This window comes from Nomascus leucogenys, chromosome 15 (assembly GCF_006542625.1).
Source record: "Nomascus leucogenys isolate Asia chromosome 15, Asia_NLE_v1, whole genome shotgun sequence".
Taxonomy (NCBI): domain Eukaryota; kingdom Metazoa; phylum Chordata; class Mammalia; order Primates; family Hylobatidae; genus Nomascus; species Nomascus leucogenys.
The window spans coordinates 14,478,736-14,496,335 of NC_044395.1; the positions used below are offsets into that span (position 1 = coordinate 14,478,736).

The window sequence follows — 17,600 nt, forward strand, 5'->3', positions numbered from 1 at the left end:
CTATTTAAATTTGTATTAATCTAAGAAAAACCACAAGAATAGGTTTGCTGCCTTTCAACCTCCTCACCAAAAGTCACAATGCATTCTGAAGCCATATATATATATATATACACATATATATACATATATATGTGTATATATATATACACACATATATATACATATATATGTGTATATATATATACACACATATATATACATATATATGTATATATATACACATATATATACATATATATGTATATATATACATATATATGTATATATATACATACATATTTACATATATGAGACAAATATGAATATTTGAGACAGGGTCTCACTCTGTTGTTCAGGCTGGAGTGCAGCGGCTGATCATGGCTCACTGCAGCCTTGACTTCCTGGGCTCAATAAATCCTCGCATCTCAGGCTCTTCAGTAGCTGGGACTACAGGAATACACCACCAAGCCCGGCTAATATGTGATTATTAAATTATCCTCTGCCTTAACTATTTATTGCTTTATGTTGTGAGTAATGAATAACTGCCGTTCAGGGTATCTGAGACATGAGACATTAGCCTCAGTCTCCACCTCTTAAGTGTTCAAATGACTTCACCTTAAACATTCACCATTCTCCCACTTACAATATCTCTGGCCTACTCTGCCTTCAAGGTAGTTACGTTACAGAGAGTAACAACTCTGAATTCTTCAGGGCCCTGTAATAACATATGTCATCTTTAGCATCAATTTGGGGAGTAATACACTTAATGTCCCAATTTGAAACATTTTCTGCCATCCCATTTCATTATATGCACTCACATGCCCCCCACAACAACAAAAAGGCACAGAACAAGAATCTAAACCTCTTCTTATCAACAGTGGAATACTTTTCATAATCACTATACACATTTATTTAGGAACAGTGAGATTCCTTTGAATCTCAACAGTTTCCCAGATATGTAGTCTTTTTTTTTTTTTTTTTTTTTTAAAGTTACCATTTCTGGAATGGCTTCATGTTACATCTCTACAAACTGGCCCACAAAAAAGGAGACTCTAGAGATAATGTTCCCAAAGAAGTCAACAAAGATTCCCAGCCCAGGCCAGGCTCAGTGGCTCACACCTGTAATCCCAGCACTTTGGGAGGCCGAGGTGGGTGGATCAGGAGGTCAGGAGTTCAAGACCAGCCCGACCAACATGGTGAAACCCCATCTCTACTAAAAATACAAAAATTAGCCAGGCTAATTTTTGGTGGTGGGCGCCTGTAATCCCACTACTCGAGAGGCTGAGGCAGGAGAATCGCTTGAACCCAGGTGGCAGAGCATGCAGTGAGCCAAGATCACGCCACTGCACTCCAGCCTGGGCTGGAGTGAGACTGTCTCAAAAAAAAAAAAAAAGAAAAGAAAAAGAAAAAAAATTCCCAGCCCATGTGGGAACTCGAAGCTAGCACTGTATTTCACACTTTGGTATTTCCCCCCCCTTTTTTTAAAGAAGATAAAATATTACAGAGACATTTTCAAAAATCACACCTGAGTTAAACATTTTGCTGGAAAATTCCACATTAAGGAGTTAAGAACATAATGCAAAAAATGGGAAAGGGCTCTATACAGGTACTTTGCCACCATCATTGTTGTGTGTTTGCTCTTGGGTTCTTCCTTTTCTGCTGCCAGGAGAAAGGAGAGGGGACAGAATAAAGAGAAACACAGGGAGGAAGGGAAAGAACAGGCACTCCTGAGCCCTAGGCAGATGTGGACAGACAGAAGGGCACCAGTGGGCGGAGCAACAAGCCCAGGGCACCCACCAAGGGCAGCTCTTTTACACCTTCTGCAAAAAGGAGGGGACCTGGAGGGCACAATAATGAATGGATTTGGTTGTAGAAAAGGGGGTGAGGTTAAAAAGAAAATGAGGTGAGATGAAGATTCCGTCAGAAAACTTAGCTGTACAGAGAAAACATCAAGGCTTTGGTGGAGATATCAGATTCAAATCTTTTCACAGATTTTGGGATCAGTTTGGGGGTTGTGGCCAAGTTCAGAGTCAAAACTATTATCTCCCCTTCTGGTGTTTGGCACCCCAGCCAAATGGCTATCCCCAGAAGCCCACAGATGAGTTGGAGAATAACAGCAAGAAGTCTTTTCTCTGAAAGACTATTGCCACAGTGAAGCTGGCTAAAATATTTGGAACTAGAAGGCAAGGGCATAGGCAAGGAAGGTGAAAACGGTAAGCTCCTAGGAGGGGCTGTATATTTCAAGAGCATTAGGAGTCTGCACTTGGTTCAATCACAGTTTGGATCTCCGGAGGCCCTTGCTCCTGAAGAAGACAAGAGTCTGGGTTCATTGGTAGTGGAGATTTTCTTCCACTCTTCGGAAGGCAATCTGTCTGTATGTAGAAGGCATGATTCCCTTCCTTCCAGGGGGAATACGGGGCCAGGTGGAGTAGGAGAAACTTTTTGGTCTCAGTGGAGGTAGGTGGGATGATTCCATCGGTACCAAGATCTGGAAGGAAGAAAGAAGTCAATCCTAAAGCTAGGAATGTGATGGCGTAAGATGGGAATGGGGAGTGACTGCTAGCAGGTACAGGGGTTTTTGGGGGGAGGAGTAATAAAAACGTACTGGAATTAGATAATGCTGATGGTCGCATAACCTTGTGAATATACTAAAAACCACTGAACTGTACACTTTAAAATGGTGAATTTTTTGGTATATGAATTATACCTCAGAACAATTTTTTAAAGCTAGTAATGTATATTATATGGTCCTCTTTCTCTCTCTCAGTAGGGGTAGGTGAGGAGCTCCAGCGTTTCGGGCTGTGCAACAATTGGCCAGTAAGAGCTGGCTGCCTTGCTGAGCTGCCTGGATTTGGACAGCTGGGTTCATCTTTTCTGACAAACTCAGGTCTGTAACCTACACATCTCTGTTTTGTTCTGAATCAGGGCAGAATCTTTCATAAGCCATCAGCTCTGAAAATACTTTTTAGAGTAGATTCTTTGCTTCATGAACTGAAGCCCAGGAGGCTGCCTGCCCCACTGCATCCCAGGTGGGAGTGGGAGACAGGAATTGGCACCACTTCCCTCTCTCCCTGTGTCAGCCATGCTTGAAGCCCAGGGTTTTCTTTGTGCCTAAGCTCTAGGCTCACATCAGAACCTCCCGAAAACCGGGTCCCTCGCATGAAGCCCAGCAAAGGACCTGGCTCTTTCTGACATGAGTGTTTGGAAATTTCCACCCTCAAAGTAAGGATGGAAATTTTAGCTTTGTTGACATCAGCTCCTTGCCAGGATGGCTCACTGACTGAAGCTTCTTTTTAAAATCTCTACTCCCTAGGGATAAAGTCCAGTCTGGCTGTCACTCTGTGCTCTCTCTGCCACCCTGTTCCTCTTTTCCAACCCTATCTATGACAAGCTTTCTTTCCCAAGGCATAGGCCCAGCTTCTCGCATGTCCGTTGGCCCTGCTGGGATGTCTCTGCACCCTCCCCTTCACCTTACCCTGAAGAGTTAAAACTGGAGGCGGAGTTCACTGCTGCTTTGGAGTTATTTTGAGATGCAGTGGGGCTGCTGGCGTGGAGTCCTGAGCCAGGAGATGAAGGCCTGCTGTTGTTCCCAGGGGAACAGGATGACGTTACTGAGGATGAGGAGAGGCAAAAACAAGGGGAAAATAATGCTGCTGGATCCCAGGACATCAGGACGTGGCCCTTCAGACACAAATTTCCTGGTGGATCCCCAAATGGACCGCACCCTCTCCCTACCCACACCCACCTGACTACCTCCTGCCTCATTAGCGTCAACTTCTGCCCACACCCAGAGGGGCTCTCATCACAAATGCTCTCTGCAGCCCAGGCCCTGGAGAGTGGTGTGGCTGGTTCTGCAAGTCTAAGACTTGCCAAATCCAAGGACAGATGCCAAAATCATCCTACTCTAGGACACACCCTAGGCTGGGCACATGCAGCCCCAGACCAAGAGGCAGGAGGAAAAATGAACAAGAAGGAAGAGAGGAAGAAAGAAAAGCAAGTGCATAGGGGAGAAAGAGAACTTGAGGGCATGATGAAAGATTGCCAGCTGCTCTAGTTCTCCAGTCTCCACAAAGAAAAGGTGCATGATTTTCTAGAAACTAGAGTAATGAACTGAGCTGGGCATGGTGGCTCCTGCCTGTAAGCCCAACACTTTTGGGAGGCAGAGGCAGGAGGGCTGATTAAGCCCAGGAATTCAAGACCAACCTGGGCAACATGGCGAAACCCAGTCTCTACAAAAAATACAAAAATTAGCCAGGCGTGATGACATGCACCTGTAGTCTCAGCTACTCAGGAGGCTGAGGTGGGAGGATCACTTGAGCCTGGGAGGTCGAGGCCGCAGTGAGCCATGATTGCATCACCACATTGCCTGGGCAACAGAGCAAGACCCTGTCTCAAAAAACAAAACAAAAACAAAAAGAACAATGAACTGGGAGTGAGGGGACCTGAGCCCTGTCTTGGTCCCCGGCCATCCACTTAGCAGCTCTGTGGCCTGTGCTGATTTGTTTCACTTTCCTGAAACTCACTTTCATCCTCTGTGAAATGGCAGATTTGTATTTGGATTAACTCTTGTGTTTGTGTTTCCCAAACTGTGTTCTATGGATAGGGTGACATATATTTTACCATCCAAACTAAGACCCTAAGACACTTTGAACAGTAGAAGGGGCCGAGTGTGGTGGCTCACGCCTGTCATCCCAGCACTTTGGGAGGCTGAGGTGGGCAGATCACTTGAGGTCAGGAGTTCAAGACCAGCCTGACCAACATGGAGAAACCCTGTCTCTACAAAAAATACAAAAAATTAGCTGAGCGTGGTGGCACACTCCTGTAATCCCAGTTACTCGGGAGGCTAAGGCAGGAGAATTGCTTGAACCAGGGAGGCAGAGGTTGTGGTGAGCTGAGATTGCGCCATTGCACACCAGCCTGGGCAACAAGAGTGAAACTCTGTCTCAAAAAAAAAAAAAAAAGGATTAAAAAAAAAGAAAAGTGGAAGGAAGTGCTATTGATAATTATGTCAGGACATGAAGCAGACACTGGGACTGTCCTGGCCACCCTTGGGCATGTGATCATACTGTCTAGTTCTTTGAAATAATTAGGTGCTTTTTGAGGAATAGAGTGTTACTTTGGGAAGCTTTGCCTTCCTTGGGCCTTCCATACAGTTCATTTTGAAATGTTATGCACCTGAGTGCTTAGAAGTGCTGCAGTTAAAACAAAACAAAACAATACGCTTGTTTAAACTGCTTACTCAGCATTTTCCAGACTTACTTGATCACAGAACCCTTTTTTCCCAACACAGATTTTAATATCCTTTGAAATGCATTTAGGGAAGCCTGACTTAGGTAGATACCTTTCAGTTCTAATATCCCATTTTTTAAAAGAATTCTGGTGTTATTCAGAAATCTCATTTTAAAGCTCACCTGTTCCAGGCATGGTACTGTGGACAGGAGGGACAGAAAGGGGGCCCAGAGACCCTGAGGGAGATACCTGAAAAACAACAGAAGCTTATAAATGTCCATTTCTGCTCCCTTCTCCAACTTCAGGTCATTCTCCAAAGACAGTAGGCTCCAGACTCTACAGAGACCAGGGCTTGTCTTCCTTGGTGATTTCCTAGCCTACATGCCATCCTCCTTTCTATAGGAAGGCCTCTGGACCACATACTGGCATCCAGAACCAGGTCCAGTCTGCTCCGGAAGTTCCCTGGTGTCGACACCAGGCCCCTCCAGCCCCTGACAATGTGTATTGCCTGATAAGGTTTCTTTGACACTGCCAAGCCAAAGGCTGTCTTGCCTGAGAGCCCTGGAGGTGAGTGAGACAAGCCTCTTGGGCCCTGCTGTGGCAGATACTGCAGGTTGCCTGCCATTTTCTGGTCTCCATTCCTTTTTCCCTAAAAGAACCCTGCTTTTGCTGAGGACAGCAGGGTTGCTCAGCCTAGCAGCCTCTCGAGGGCTTTCCCACTCTGATGGATGAATGGAGCATGGACCCTCCAGAGGTAACTGGAGGCACTGAACTCTGGTTTCTGAAGCTTTTTATTTTGCCCTGGGGACCTCATAGCATCATCAGCTCTGAGATTAGAAAGGGACCTGGGATAATTTTGTTTACCCTCCCATGCAATTCAGGAACCTCCCCCTCACTGTTACTATCCTAGAACAACCTAGAACAAGATGTAATAGAAAGAATAGACTTTGGACCCCAACAGGTCTGGGAGTAAGACAGCTCCACCACTATCTGTGTGACTTTGGGCAAGTTATCTAACCCCACTGAGATTTGGTTTTCTCATCTGTAAAATAGCAGCAATATTTCCATTATATATTTTAATTAAGTCATAATGAGATAATGTCTGTAAAGCTTACAACCCAACAGCTGGCAAGGAGTGTCAGCTTGTTAAATGCTAGTTCTCTCCCTTTCTGGAAGAAGCAGCTGTCAACTGCCGTATATTTATAGATGTTATTCAACTCTTCTTTTGGGCTAAAATCTGTGTATTTTCACTGCCCCTTATTCTTCTCATGCTAACAGGGGAAGCTCTGACCAGGTGTTTGCAAAGGCTATTGAAAGGTAGTTCTGCTCTCCCCAATTTGGAAGATCCCACCCTAACAGGATGCAGCATGTACTTATTTCCTCATTAATCAGAAATGGTTTTCCTGTTTTCATTTACTTTTCCTTATACAATGAGCCTCCTCAGTAGGCTGGGGGCCTGTGAAGGGTGGAGACGGGCACAGGTTGGGAGGGGTGGCAGAGTGGTTAAGAGATGTTATCAATAATCTCCCTACCTCTTCTCCTCCCTCCCTCCCTGCTGTCACACCCAAGACATGTGTTGTTGTTGTTGTTGTTGTTGTTGGTTTGAGATGGAGTCTCGCTCTGTCACCCAGGCTGGAGTGCAATGGCATGATCATGGTTCACTGCAACCTCTGCCTCCTGGGTTCAAGCAATTCTTCTGTCTCAATCTCCCAAGTAGCTGGGATTACAGGCACCCGCCACCATGCCCAGCTAATTTTTGTATTTTTAGTAGAGACAGGGTTTTGCCATGTTGGCCAGGCTGGTCTCGAACTCCTAACCTCAGGTGATCCACCCACCTTGGCCTCCCAAATTGCTGGGATTACAGGCGTGAGCCACCATGCCTGGCTTTGTTGTTGTTTTTAAATAAGTGATAATGTATTTGGTCATTGTGGCCAGGTTTTTTCCTTCTGGCAACAGGCTAGGCATATGCGAACAGACATATACATGGTTCCCCCTTTTTTATTTTCTAGATATATTGGAGCATTCTGCCCACACTGATCTGCACCATTTTGCCTTTCCACCTGCTAATCATTTTATTCCAGAAGCAAAAGAAACTATGTCCTAGTCCCAAGGGACTGTCTCAATGAGACCCAAAGATAGGATCAGAAAATTTTCTCTCTCCTTTTCCTTCATGACATCACAAGTGTTAGTGTAACTATTTATTTAATGTCCTTCACAGCCATTAGGCTGTAGACTTCATGAGGGCAGGGTAACGCCTGTGTGGTTCACTGCTGCACCCCCAGTGCTTTCTACGGTGCCTGGAACGTTGCAGGTGCTCAGTAAATATGTGTGGAATGAAAGCTGACGAGGAACGGGGCCCCTGCATGGCTCCTCTAGGCCCCCTCCATTTCTCATCATGTTTATGTCCTGGGTTGGCATTGAACCAAAGGGAGAATCTACTACTTCCCATCTGCTCTAAACAAAGCCCAATCTTTAAAGATTCCAAAGTTCCTATGACATGACCCAAGTTTCTTAACAAGGCCTACGATTCCCAACATAATCCAGCCCGTCTACCATTCCAGCCTCCTCATTCACACCCTCACTCCCTGGTTTCCAGCCCGTTCTGGCCTTCTGTGCTTCTTTCCTCCTACCCCACTCCACCGTCAACCTTAGAACCTTTGTACATGCTATTTCCTCTACCTAGAATATTCTTCCCTGCCCTCACTCCTCCCTGCCCCCCCAACTCAGACACTTTCCCTATTAATATCAATGGTGACATTCATTCTTCTGGTGTCAGTTTAAACATCCTTCCTCAGAGAAGCTCCTGATACCCTGGACTAGGTTAGGCACCTCAAATACCTGTACCTCTTCTCTGAAGCCTTCATCACAAATAGCATTTGTTTAGTATCTGTTTTCCTGCTACACTGTAAGCAGGGGTCACGCGTGCTGTTCACCACTGGAGCCCCAGTACCAAACATATAGTAGGTGCTCAGTGAATGCTTAAGGAAGAAATAATGAATGAATATCATGTTGCCTCCAACTTAACGTGTTCAATGATCCCTTAGAGGGTTTAGGGTACTTCAGCATCCATGGCCCATTATGATCCCACACTCATCAGCCCCTATAATTTTAATCCTGAACCCTTTGTTCCAGCCAGACTGAAATGCTTGCGATTCCCCAAATGCATCATGTTGTTTTATAATTCCATGTCTTCAGGCTGGGCGCGGTGGCTCACACCTGTAATCCTAGCACTTTGGGAAGCCAAGGTGGGCAGATCACCTGAAGTCAGGAGTTTGAGACCAGCCTGGCCAACATGGTGAAACCCCATCTCTACTAAACATACAAAATTAGCCAGGCGTGATGATGGGTGCCTCTAATCCCAGCTACTTAAGAGGCTGAGGCAGGAGAATTACTTGAACCTAGAAGGTGGAGGTTGCAGGGAGCCTAGATCGCACCATTGCACTCCAGCCTGGGCAAAAAGAGCAAAACTCTGTCTCAAAAAAATAAAAATAATAAAAATAAATAAAAAATTTAAAAAATTCCACGCCTTCTCACAGGCTATTCCTTCTGCCTTGTACACTAACTACTCTTGCTAGTTACTAATCTGTTCTCCAAACAAATTAGATATTCACCCTCCCGGGCCCCATTCTGATTTGGGTGTCTTTCCTCTTGGTTCCCGTGGCACTCCTATGGGGCTCATTCCTGCCCAACACTCCTCACATCTGCGTGGTTGTAGTTTCTTGCCTTTTCTGGTCCCTCCTTCTCAGTTTCTTCCCTGATCCTCTTCCTTTGCCCATCTTGCAGAAGCTGGTGGCATGGCCTTTGCTCTTTGCTTCCTCTACATAAACTCCATAGGCGAGTTCCTCCTCACCCAGGATTTCAACCACCACCTGCACCCTTGTGACTCCCTAGTCCATGTCTCCATCCCAGCCTTCCAGTCTCACCCCCAGACTCATAATCTCAAGTGCCCAAAGACATTCCCACGTGGGTGTCCTGCAGGCCTCGCTGTACATCATGATGACATAAGAACTGAAATCATCACTTCTTCCCACTCCCAAGCCATGTCCTCCTGCTTTGCTTGTTCCGTAAATGGCAATACCATCTGCCCAGTCAGCCCAGCCTGAATGCCAGGAGTCATTGCAGAGGATTCCCTTTTCTTCATCTCTCTCCCTGCCCCAATCCAGCTTTCCATTCATTAACCAAGACCTTCTAATGATTTCCTGAATCCCTCCCACTCTCTCATTCCTACCTTGTGGGGTTGCTTTGCCCTCAGTCTTTCTCTACTGGATACCTGCAGTCCCATCCTAACTGGCCTCCCTGCAACCCATCTTGGGCCTCTCAAGCCATCCTTTATCCTGCAGTCAGAGTGATCATTCAAAAAAGAGAAAATGATCATGCCAATATCCTAGGAAAATCCTTCAATGATTCCCCCAAACCTTCAGTTCCTTAGCATTGTGTACAATCCCTGCACAGTCTGGCTTCTGCTGATCTGTCCAGCCTCATCTTTCAACACTCCTCCTCATGGAACCACTTGCAGCTCTACGAGCGTGCCACACTCTCCCTGCCTCATTCCACAGCCCTCCTACTTTCCCCTGGGAGAGCTCCACCCACATTTATTTGCCTCTCATTCCTCTTCTTCCTTTAGACTCAGCTCAGGTATTAATTATCTCCTTGGGGAAGCCTGTCCTAACCACCAGCTCCCAAGGCTGGTTAGCTGCTGCTCCTAAGTTCTCCTGGAGAAATGATCATGCTCTTTTCCATTCGTTTATTTACCTGCTCCTCTGCTAGGCAGTGAGGTCCTCTGGGACAGGGAACAAACAGTATTTATCTTTGTATCCCCAGCACTTGGCATAATATATAGAAGGTATTCGGTAGCTGGTTGGTGAAAGAATCAACAATGGTGTAGTTTTTGGGAAACAGCCGTGTCCCACCCTGATAAGGCTGCATTTCACCCATCTTACAGTGCTGAAAGACTGAAGGGCAACATCATTCTCCCCAACTCCCTTAACCTTCAACCATCACCATCCCCAGAGAAGAACCTTCCCACCCCCACCCTCCAGGTACCATTTCTCCCTGCATGGAGAAGGTATTTCCTGACCCCTAAACTTCATTGTCTGCCCAGAACTTCAAATTGTTTCCAGCCCCGGCTTCTCCTTTGAACTCCAGAGTCACAGATGTAACTCCTTCATACTTACTCTTGGATGCCTTGTAGGTATGTTCAACTTAATATGACGAGCCCCAAGTTCTTAGCTTTTTTCCTCAAACTTGCTCTTCCTGCAGTTTTCATCATCTCAAAAAAATGGCAGTGCTTTCCAACGCATTGCTCAGGCCAAAACCCTTTCAGTCATCTTTGCTTCCTTTCTTGTATTCCGTATCTGAGCACATCATGCTGCTCCACCATCAAAGTCTAGCCAGAATGCAACCACTCCTCCTCACCTCCATGGCTACCCCATCCTGGGCCAAGCCTCCATCACACAGCCTGACCATTGTCATTCTCCTAGCTGGTCTCCTGCTTCCACACAGATTATTCCCCACATAGCAGCCTGTGTCAGCCAGCTCAGCTTTCTCTGGCTAGAGCTCTCCAATGGCTTCTCATTTTACCCAAACTGAAAGCCAGGGGCCTTTCAATGGCCTCCAAGACCTTGGGCGCTCTGCTTCCTGTTTCTTCTCTGACTTCCTCTCCTACTTCTGGTCCCTTTTCTCATTCTGTCCCCAGCCACACTGGTTGCCTTGCTCTTTCTTAAGCATACTGGATCTTTTCACTTGCTAGGCCCTCTGCCTAGAACATTCATTCTCCCAGATATCCACATATTTCATTCCCTGACAACTCTAGGTCCCTGTTCACACACCCTTATCAGGGAGGTCCTCTCTCACCTCCCTATTGAAAGAGCATCTCCCCGCTATCCCCTTCTATTCCCTCGCCCTTCTTTATACTGTATTCTATACAGCATCTCTTTGCCTATTTATTTACTGGATGCTCCCCTCTTCCCTGCAGCCACCACCTTCCCCTCCAAGCATCATGGCCCTCCAGTGCTTGGCAGACAGCTTGGTTCCTGGCCACTCACCAGCCGGGAATTATAGACAGGTGGTTTGATGGGTGTGGCCACAGGGCAGTTGATTCGCTTCTCCTTTTGACGTCGGTTGCAGAACCAGACCCTCACCACCTCCTTCTCCATGGACAACTGCTCTGCAATCATGGAGATCTCCTCCGAGCTGGGTTTTGGGTTCTATAGGGACCAAAAGGACAGAGTATGGTCAAGAGAAGGGAATCAGGGGCAGGGAACAGAGGTCCCAAAGAAACAGGATACAACTATACATGGATCAAAAGCTTTAGAGTCAGACCTAGAATGAAATACTGGCTTTTTCACTTACTATGTGTCCTTAGGAAAGTTTCTTCACCTCTCTGAGCCTGTCTTATCATCTATGAAATGAGAATAATCATGCCCACCACATAGGATTATTGTGGGAATTAAATGAGAAAATGCGTGTAAACTGTCAAGCAGAGGGCCTGATACAAAGTAGGGTTTCCATAGATGTAGGCTGCCTTTCCTTCATTCATGAGTTCGGAGGAGAGTCCATGGATGAGTTATATGGGGCAGGTAGAGTCCCCAGAGCTGCTGCTCCCTTCTGTGTTCTTCCTTATAACCTGATGTCCTTCTCCCTTGTCATTTCTTTCCTTTTTTGGGGGGGAGATGGAGTCTCGCTCTGTTGCCCAGGCTGGAGTGCAGTGGCGCGATCTCCGCTCACTGCAATCTCCGCCTCCCAGGTTCAATTGTCTCTGCTTCAGCCTCCTGAGTAGCTGGGATTACAGGCATACACCACCACGCCCAGCTAATTTCTGTATTTTAAGTAGAGATGGGGTTTCACCATGTTGGCCAGGCTGGTCTTGAACTCCTGACCTCAGGTGATCCACCTGCCTTGGCCTCCCAAAGTGCTGGGATTACAGGCATGAGTCACCATGCTTGGCCTGCCTTGTCATTTCTTCCTGTCCTCCTGCCTCAAAGCAGGAAATGAGAAAGCTAAAACATGTGGACCCATCAGGACCGTGGCATAGCGATATATGCTATACGGGTGCCACTACCTTGTTCTGATCCCTCGCACCTGGTCTTTAGCCCCGGCCACTTTCCCCCACTCCTACACCCTCCCTTAACCTTGCCACCCTAGGAAGCTTAAAAAGAAGGAAAAGCCAGTTTTTGTCATTCTGCTAGCTGGATATGGGCACCAAACCTTTGAGCCAAATGTACGAGGAATCTGCCGGAGGGGCAGCTGTCCTGGAGGCCTGGGGCCTTTGGAGACACGTGGTACCCATGGCGGCTCTGGAGGCTGGGATCTGAGGGAGCCTGGCTAGGGGCTGGCTAGGCCACATCTGTTTCTCCCTCTTATCTTCCCCAGCCCGCACGGGGCTCACAGCTTCCAGCTTCCACATACTGGCTCAAAAATATGCTTTTGCTAAAAGTTCCAAAAAATGTAGGTGTATAACATGATCACAAGTATTTAAATGTGCGCAGAAAAGAAGGAGTAGAAGGAAATGAGGTCAGATGGCATTTGGCGATGGGTGTTTTTTTTCTTTCTACTTCCCTGTACTTTCCAAATTGTTCAATAAGCATTTATTACATGTATAATTTGAAAAATACAAAATGTACTGCATAGAAAATAGAGAACTTATATACAATCCCCTGGCTTTGCTCCCTTTACCTCAACTGGATACGGAGATACGCTGGGTTCTGGGACCCTATAGCCCGTTCTTTAAATCTCCCAGTGAGAGAAACAAAGGGCCCTAAATAGATGTCAGGGCAAGAAGGGTCAGTGGAGGAGGAGGTTCCTGGAACCTGAGATGGAGGGCAGCTTTGCACTCCAATACCTGGGCGCCTGGAGTGGGATAGTGTGTTTTCTGATTGTGTCCCAGAGCAGGTGTGAGGTGTGGAGGGGCTGGTGCCAAGGGGCCTGTGCCGTGTCTGCCCTTCCTACCTGTGTGGGGTAGCCCACCCATGCCCACCCGAAGGTGCTGCTCACATCTTGAAACCTCTTCTCCAGAGTCAGGCGGATGTTGGTCTCAATGCTGGTCCGTTTCTTTCTCTTCCTACCAAATACTTCACTGAGGCTGGGGTAGGAGCTGGGCGTGCTCACTGAGGGGTCTGACGGAGAGGACTCTGCGGGGACACGAAGGAGCAGAGGAAGCTCAGAGAAGGGGACGAGCGGCCGGTGCCGTCATGGATTTGAGGTCCACCAACCCTTCCCGATGGGCTCTGCGACGGCATTTTCAGGAGCAATCTCCTCCCCCCGCAGGGAGCCGAGAACAGACCAAGAATCCTATTTCTTTTCATTGCTCAGGGCAAAGGCCCTCCATGGCCCTCCATGGCCCTCTGTGGCCCCCACAGCAGTGTCTCCAGTGTTTGGGGTCACAGCTGAGGATGCTCATGCATCGGTGACACACGCGGGTGTAAGTGGGCACTGGCAGGGCTCCTACGAGTAACGCTCGTGAGGCTGCTGTTTACAGATATGCCTGGATGTGAATACTGAGCGAAATGTGAAATGAGATTTGCAGCCAAAAGCAATGGCACTTGGTGACTGTTGGTGTTGGAGGCATTTGCCTGCCAGTGCAAATGTTTGAGCTAAGGCTGTAGGGGCCATAGAAGGGATAGCCCTGAGGAAGGATTTAGGCATCTGATGGAGACTAGAAATGGTCACAGGGCCCTTCCCCAGAGATTCGAAGACCTTCGGATCATTTTGCTCATTTCAGTGCTTCCATAAAGGCTGTCTAAGGGACAGCCTGTAGGGGGAGCTTCCTGCCCCCTCCCATGCTTGCATGTGGAGGCCCTTCCTTGGGAGTAACAGCCCTGGCTGGCTGCCTCACCCTTTCCTCCCTCTCCAATGTAACCACAAATCCATGTGAATCTACTGAATAGAGCCCAGCCCTGGAGACTGGCTCACTCCCTCTCTCTGCCTAGGCCGGCAGTTCTCAACCAGGGGGGACTCTGCATCACCACCACTCCCCCGGGACGTTCGGCAATGTCTGGAGAGATTCTTGGCTGTTTCATCTGGGGGTGGATGCTACTGGCAACTAGTAGGTAGGGACCAGGGATGCTCAAAACATCCTGCAATGCATAGGCCAGTCCCTGGCAACAAGAATTACCTGGCCCAGGATGTCTATAGTGCCAAGGTTGAGAAGCCCCATCCTATATGCTAGTCCCTGCTGCCAAACGTGTGGTCCCTTGGCTTACACCCTTGATCTCCTGGGATGCCTCCCGGCCACCACCCCTCACTGAGTCCTCCTGCAAACCCCACTCCTGCTGTCAGGCTTTCCTGAGCAGCCTGGGTTGCAGTAAGTCCCTGTCTGCTAAAAACCTACTCAAGAACTAGCCAGGGAAAGACCCTGTGTCATGCCTGTGGTCTCCCCCTCCCAGTGAGACCCTAGAGGCACCACTGCCCTGTATCCCTGACCTAGACTTATTCCAGACAGCAATCTGTGTAAGTTTATCTGCTCTGCAGATCCAGACTTTGTCACTGGCAGGTTGTCCTAAGGTCTACGCTGGGTGGGATGGGGTAGGAATGGAATGGGGACAAATCCTGATGGACACAGACCTAAATCCACATCCTTCTGAGGGCTTCTCAGTAGTCGAGCTGACACTTTCATCTACACTTGCCTGTGTCCTGTGTCTTGTTTCTCCATCAGCTCCAGTCTCAGGAGAAGAAAGGGGTGTTAGGTATCAACTCCCAAAAGCCCCAACACAACAAGTCACTGGCCCTTCCCTGCAGGGCCCCTGGCATCCATGTTTGTGAGGCCTACCTGCATCATTCAGCCACTTCTCCAGCAGGGGCTTGAGCTTGCACATGTTCTTGAAGCTCAGGTTGAGGGCCTCAAATCGTGAGATGGTGGTCTGGCTGAAGTCGTTGCCATACAGCTTTCCCATCGCCAGCCCCACATCTCCCTAAGCATGGGGACCGAGGCGGAGGAACATGAGAGGCAGCCTCCTCCTCTTGTTTGCCCACATCCTGCATGGTCCTAGCATTGGTCACACAGCCAGCCTGAACCTCCGAGTGCTCACCCGTGCTCGGCTCCTTTCCAAGTCTCCTCCCTCTAAGGTGAAGAATCGGTTTCTTTCTCTCCTTAGACTCTGAGTGGACCACGCCCATGTGCTGAGCCAGCCCCTTCTCCACCTCATTCTCCTCCACCAGCAACGTCCTCAGTTTCCCTACCAATGGCAACTGTGCCCTATTCTCAGAGAACTCAGGGACACAATGAGGAGACCCCAAACACATTGAGCCTCTGATAGCTCTTGAAACCTGCACTTGGGAAGCCCGGTCTCCAGCTGCTCAGCGCAATTTCTTCTATCTTTTCCCCTAAAACCAAACCTGTGTGAAGCCCAGCTTAATGCGCCTCTGCTTGAAGGTCTTGGCAAACTTCTCCAGCTCCTCGAGGTCACTGGGCTCATCAGCCCCTCCAGAGCTGGGTAGATGCTTGGGCACTGGGAGATGCTGGGATGCTTCCAGGTGGGGTTCTAAAGAGGATCCTGGCAGCCCAGGGCGCCCAACTGCCTGATAGGAAACACGCCAAGCAGATCCACCACAAAGATCAATAAATAACATTTTCTGATTTTTTTTTTTAACTAATAGGCCCACTTAGAGGATGACAGATCCCTGAGTACACCCCCTGGGTACATTGGAGTCCTATTTTTTTTCCAGTGGCATGGAAGTGGAAATTAAAGTTTCTATGAATGTATAGCAAATAACTGGAATATCTGGGTAGAAACATCAGGAGTGCAGGATAGGGAGGTGGCCTGAGTTTAGCCTGTGACTCACTGTTTGAGTCTTAGCAGGTTACTTCCTCCTTTCAGTTTTCTACCATAAAAGGAGCTAGCAGGGTTGTTTACAAAGATTCCAAAAACAAATCACAGAACTGGACAAAGAAAAGGTTGTTTGCTTTTTTTTTTTTTTCCACAAAGCAGGTAACTGAGGTGTTGAACAGGCATTAACTGAAGATAACAGGGGACATCCAATAACTCGTGGCCTTCATAGAACTTTCCTAAAATGTCAAACTCTTGTGCCCTTTTACTTTCTAAACCACCATTTTCTTTCATGAAAGTGTTTTGTTTTTAATCAAAGGTATTTTAATCAGTACCTTTATAAAATGCACCCTGATGTCATTTGGGTTGTTAGGAGATATTCTTTCTTTCTCTCTTTTTCTTCTTCTTTTTTTTTTTTTTTTTTTTGAGACAGGATCTCACTCTGTCACCCAGGCTAGAGTGTAGTGGCACAATCACTGCTCACTGCAGCCACAACTTCCTGGGCTTAAGCCATTCTCCTGCCTCAGCCTCCTGAACAGCTGGGGCTACAGGCATGTGCCACCATGCCTGGCTAACTTTTGTTTTTGTAGAGACAGGGCTTCACCATGTTGCCCAAGCTAGTCTCGAATTCCTGGGCTCAAGTGATCTACCTGCCTTGGCCTCCCAAAATGCTCGGACTACAAGCATGAGCCACTGTGCCCAGCCAAATATTATTTCTTGAGCTTATCTTCATAGGAAAATATCCCCTTAAACCTAGAACCATGTTGTGCCTATTTGGGGTCAGGAATGAATCCAATCTTAAAGACATCGATCATTCCACAAGGATAGAGTGGGATCTGGGCCTAGGGGTCCAGGCAATGTGACTAGCTCAAAGGGCTAAGTCCACCTCTTCGCTCCTTTTCGATTTACTTTTTGTAGACTAGGGTTAACGTTACTCCTTCTCTGGGATATTTGGGTTTACCATTCAGATAGGCATCCTTATGATGAAGAAGGTGAAAGGACCAGAGAGAAGTTTAGGAGTCTTTCCCCCAGTGAAGGGTCTTTTAGTCTGAAACCATCAAGAATTTGGTCTCAGTTTGCAGGGAGGGGATGTGTGAGGAGAGTGTGGCATAGACCAGATCCTCAGGACAAAGCCCCAGTCCTCTTTGAAACTTCCTTTTCATTAAATCGTTTGTTCTTTCATTTGACAAAGACTTACGGGGCTCTCTGACAGACCTTCTCCCTCCTCCTTTCATCTCCAATCCACTGGCAAACTGCACTGATTCAACTTCCCAAAGCATCTCCTCAATAATCCCCTTTTCTTATTGCCACAACTCTAAGCCAATCCTTTATGACCCTTCCCCTGGATGATCTTCATAATCTTCTATGTGGTCTCTCTGCTACCAGTCTCTCCATGCCAAAATATGATAAGAGATGAGAGTTGATCTTGAATATTCTAAGATCTCTTCCAGCTGTAAGCCCATGACTATGAGAGTCTGGAGAGGGCAGCCAGGAGGAGGTGGAAGAGCAGCTTATGAGGCTGGTGTTCCCATTTCAACCACTAGATGGCAAGCTTCCCCTCCAGGTACTTTTAGTGGCCTCAGCCCTCTCCGAAGGCAGGGCTCCTGGTGAGCCACGGGGATCTTAGCA

At 47.5% G+C, this 17,600-nt stretch overlaps 1 protein-coding gene across 4 annotated transcripts in view; it reads right to left on the reverse strand.

Moving 5' to 3' along the window:
- Positions 1-862: 862 nt before the first annotated feature.
- POU2F3 (POU class 2 homeobox 3) overlaps positions 863-17,600 on the reverse strand; it is an 81,992-nt gene continuing 65,254 nt past the window's right edge. For 2 of the 4 annotated variants that reach the window (XM_012495997.2, XM_012495996.2), the window contains exons 8-14: positions 15,541-15,723; positions 14,975-15,116; positions 13,201-13,337; positions 11,253-11,414; positions 5,391-5,457; positions 3,455-3,590; positions 2,381-2,467 (exon numbers count right to left, since the gene is read on the reverse strand). In XM_012495997.2, the coding sequence (XP_012351451.1) occupies positions 2,428-2,467; positions 3,455-3,590; positions 5,391-5,457; positions 11,253-11,414; positions 13,201-13,337; positions 14,975-15,116; positions 15,541-15,723 (867 nt within the window). In that variant the 3' untranslated portion in view covers positions 2,381-2,427. Of the gene's footprint in view, positions 2,468-3,454; positions 3,591-5,390; positions 5,458-11,252; positions 11,415-13,200; positions 13,338-14,974; positions 15,117-15,540; positions 15,724-17,600 lie in introns of all 4 variants that reach the window. The other 2 variants (XM_003253284.3, XM_012495998.2) reach the window with 2 other exon arrangements.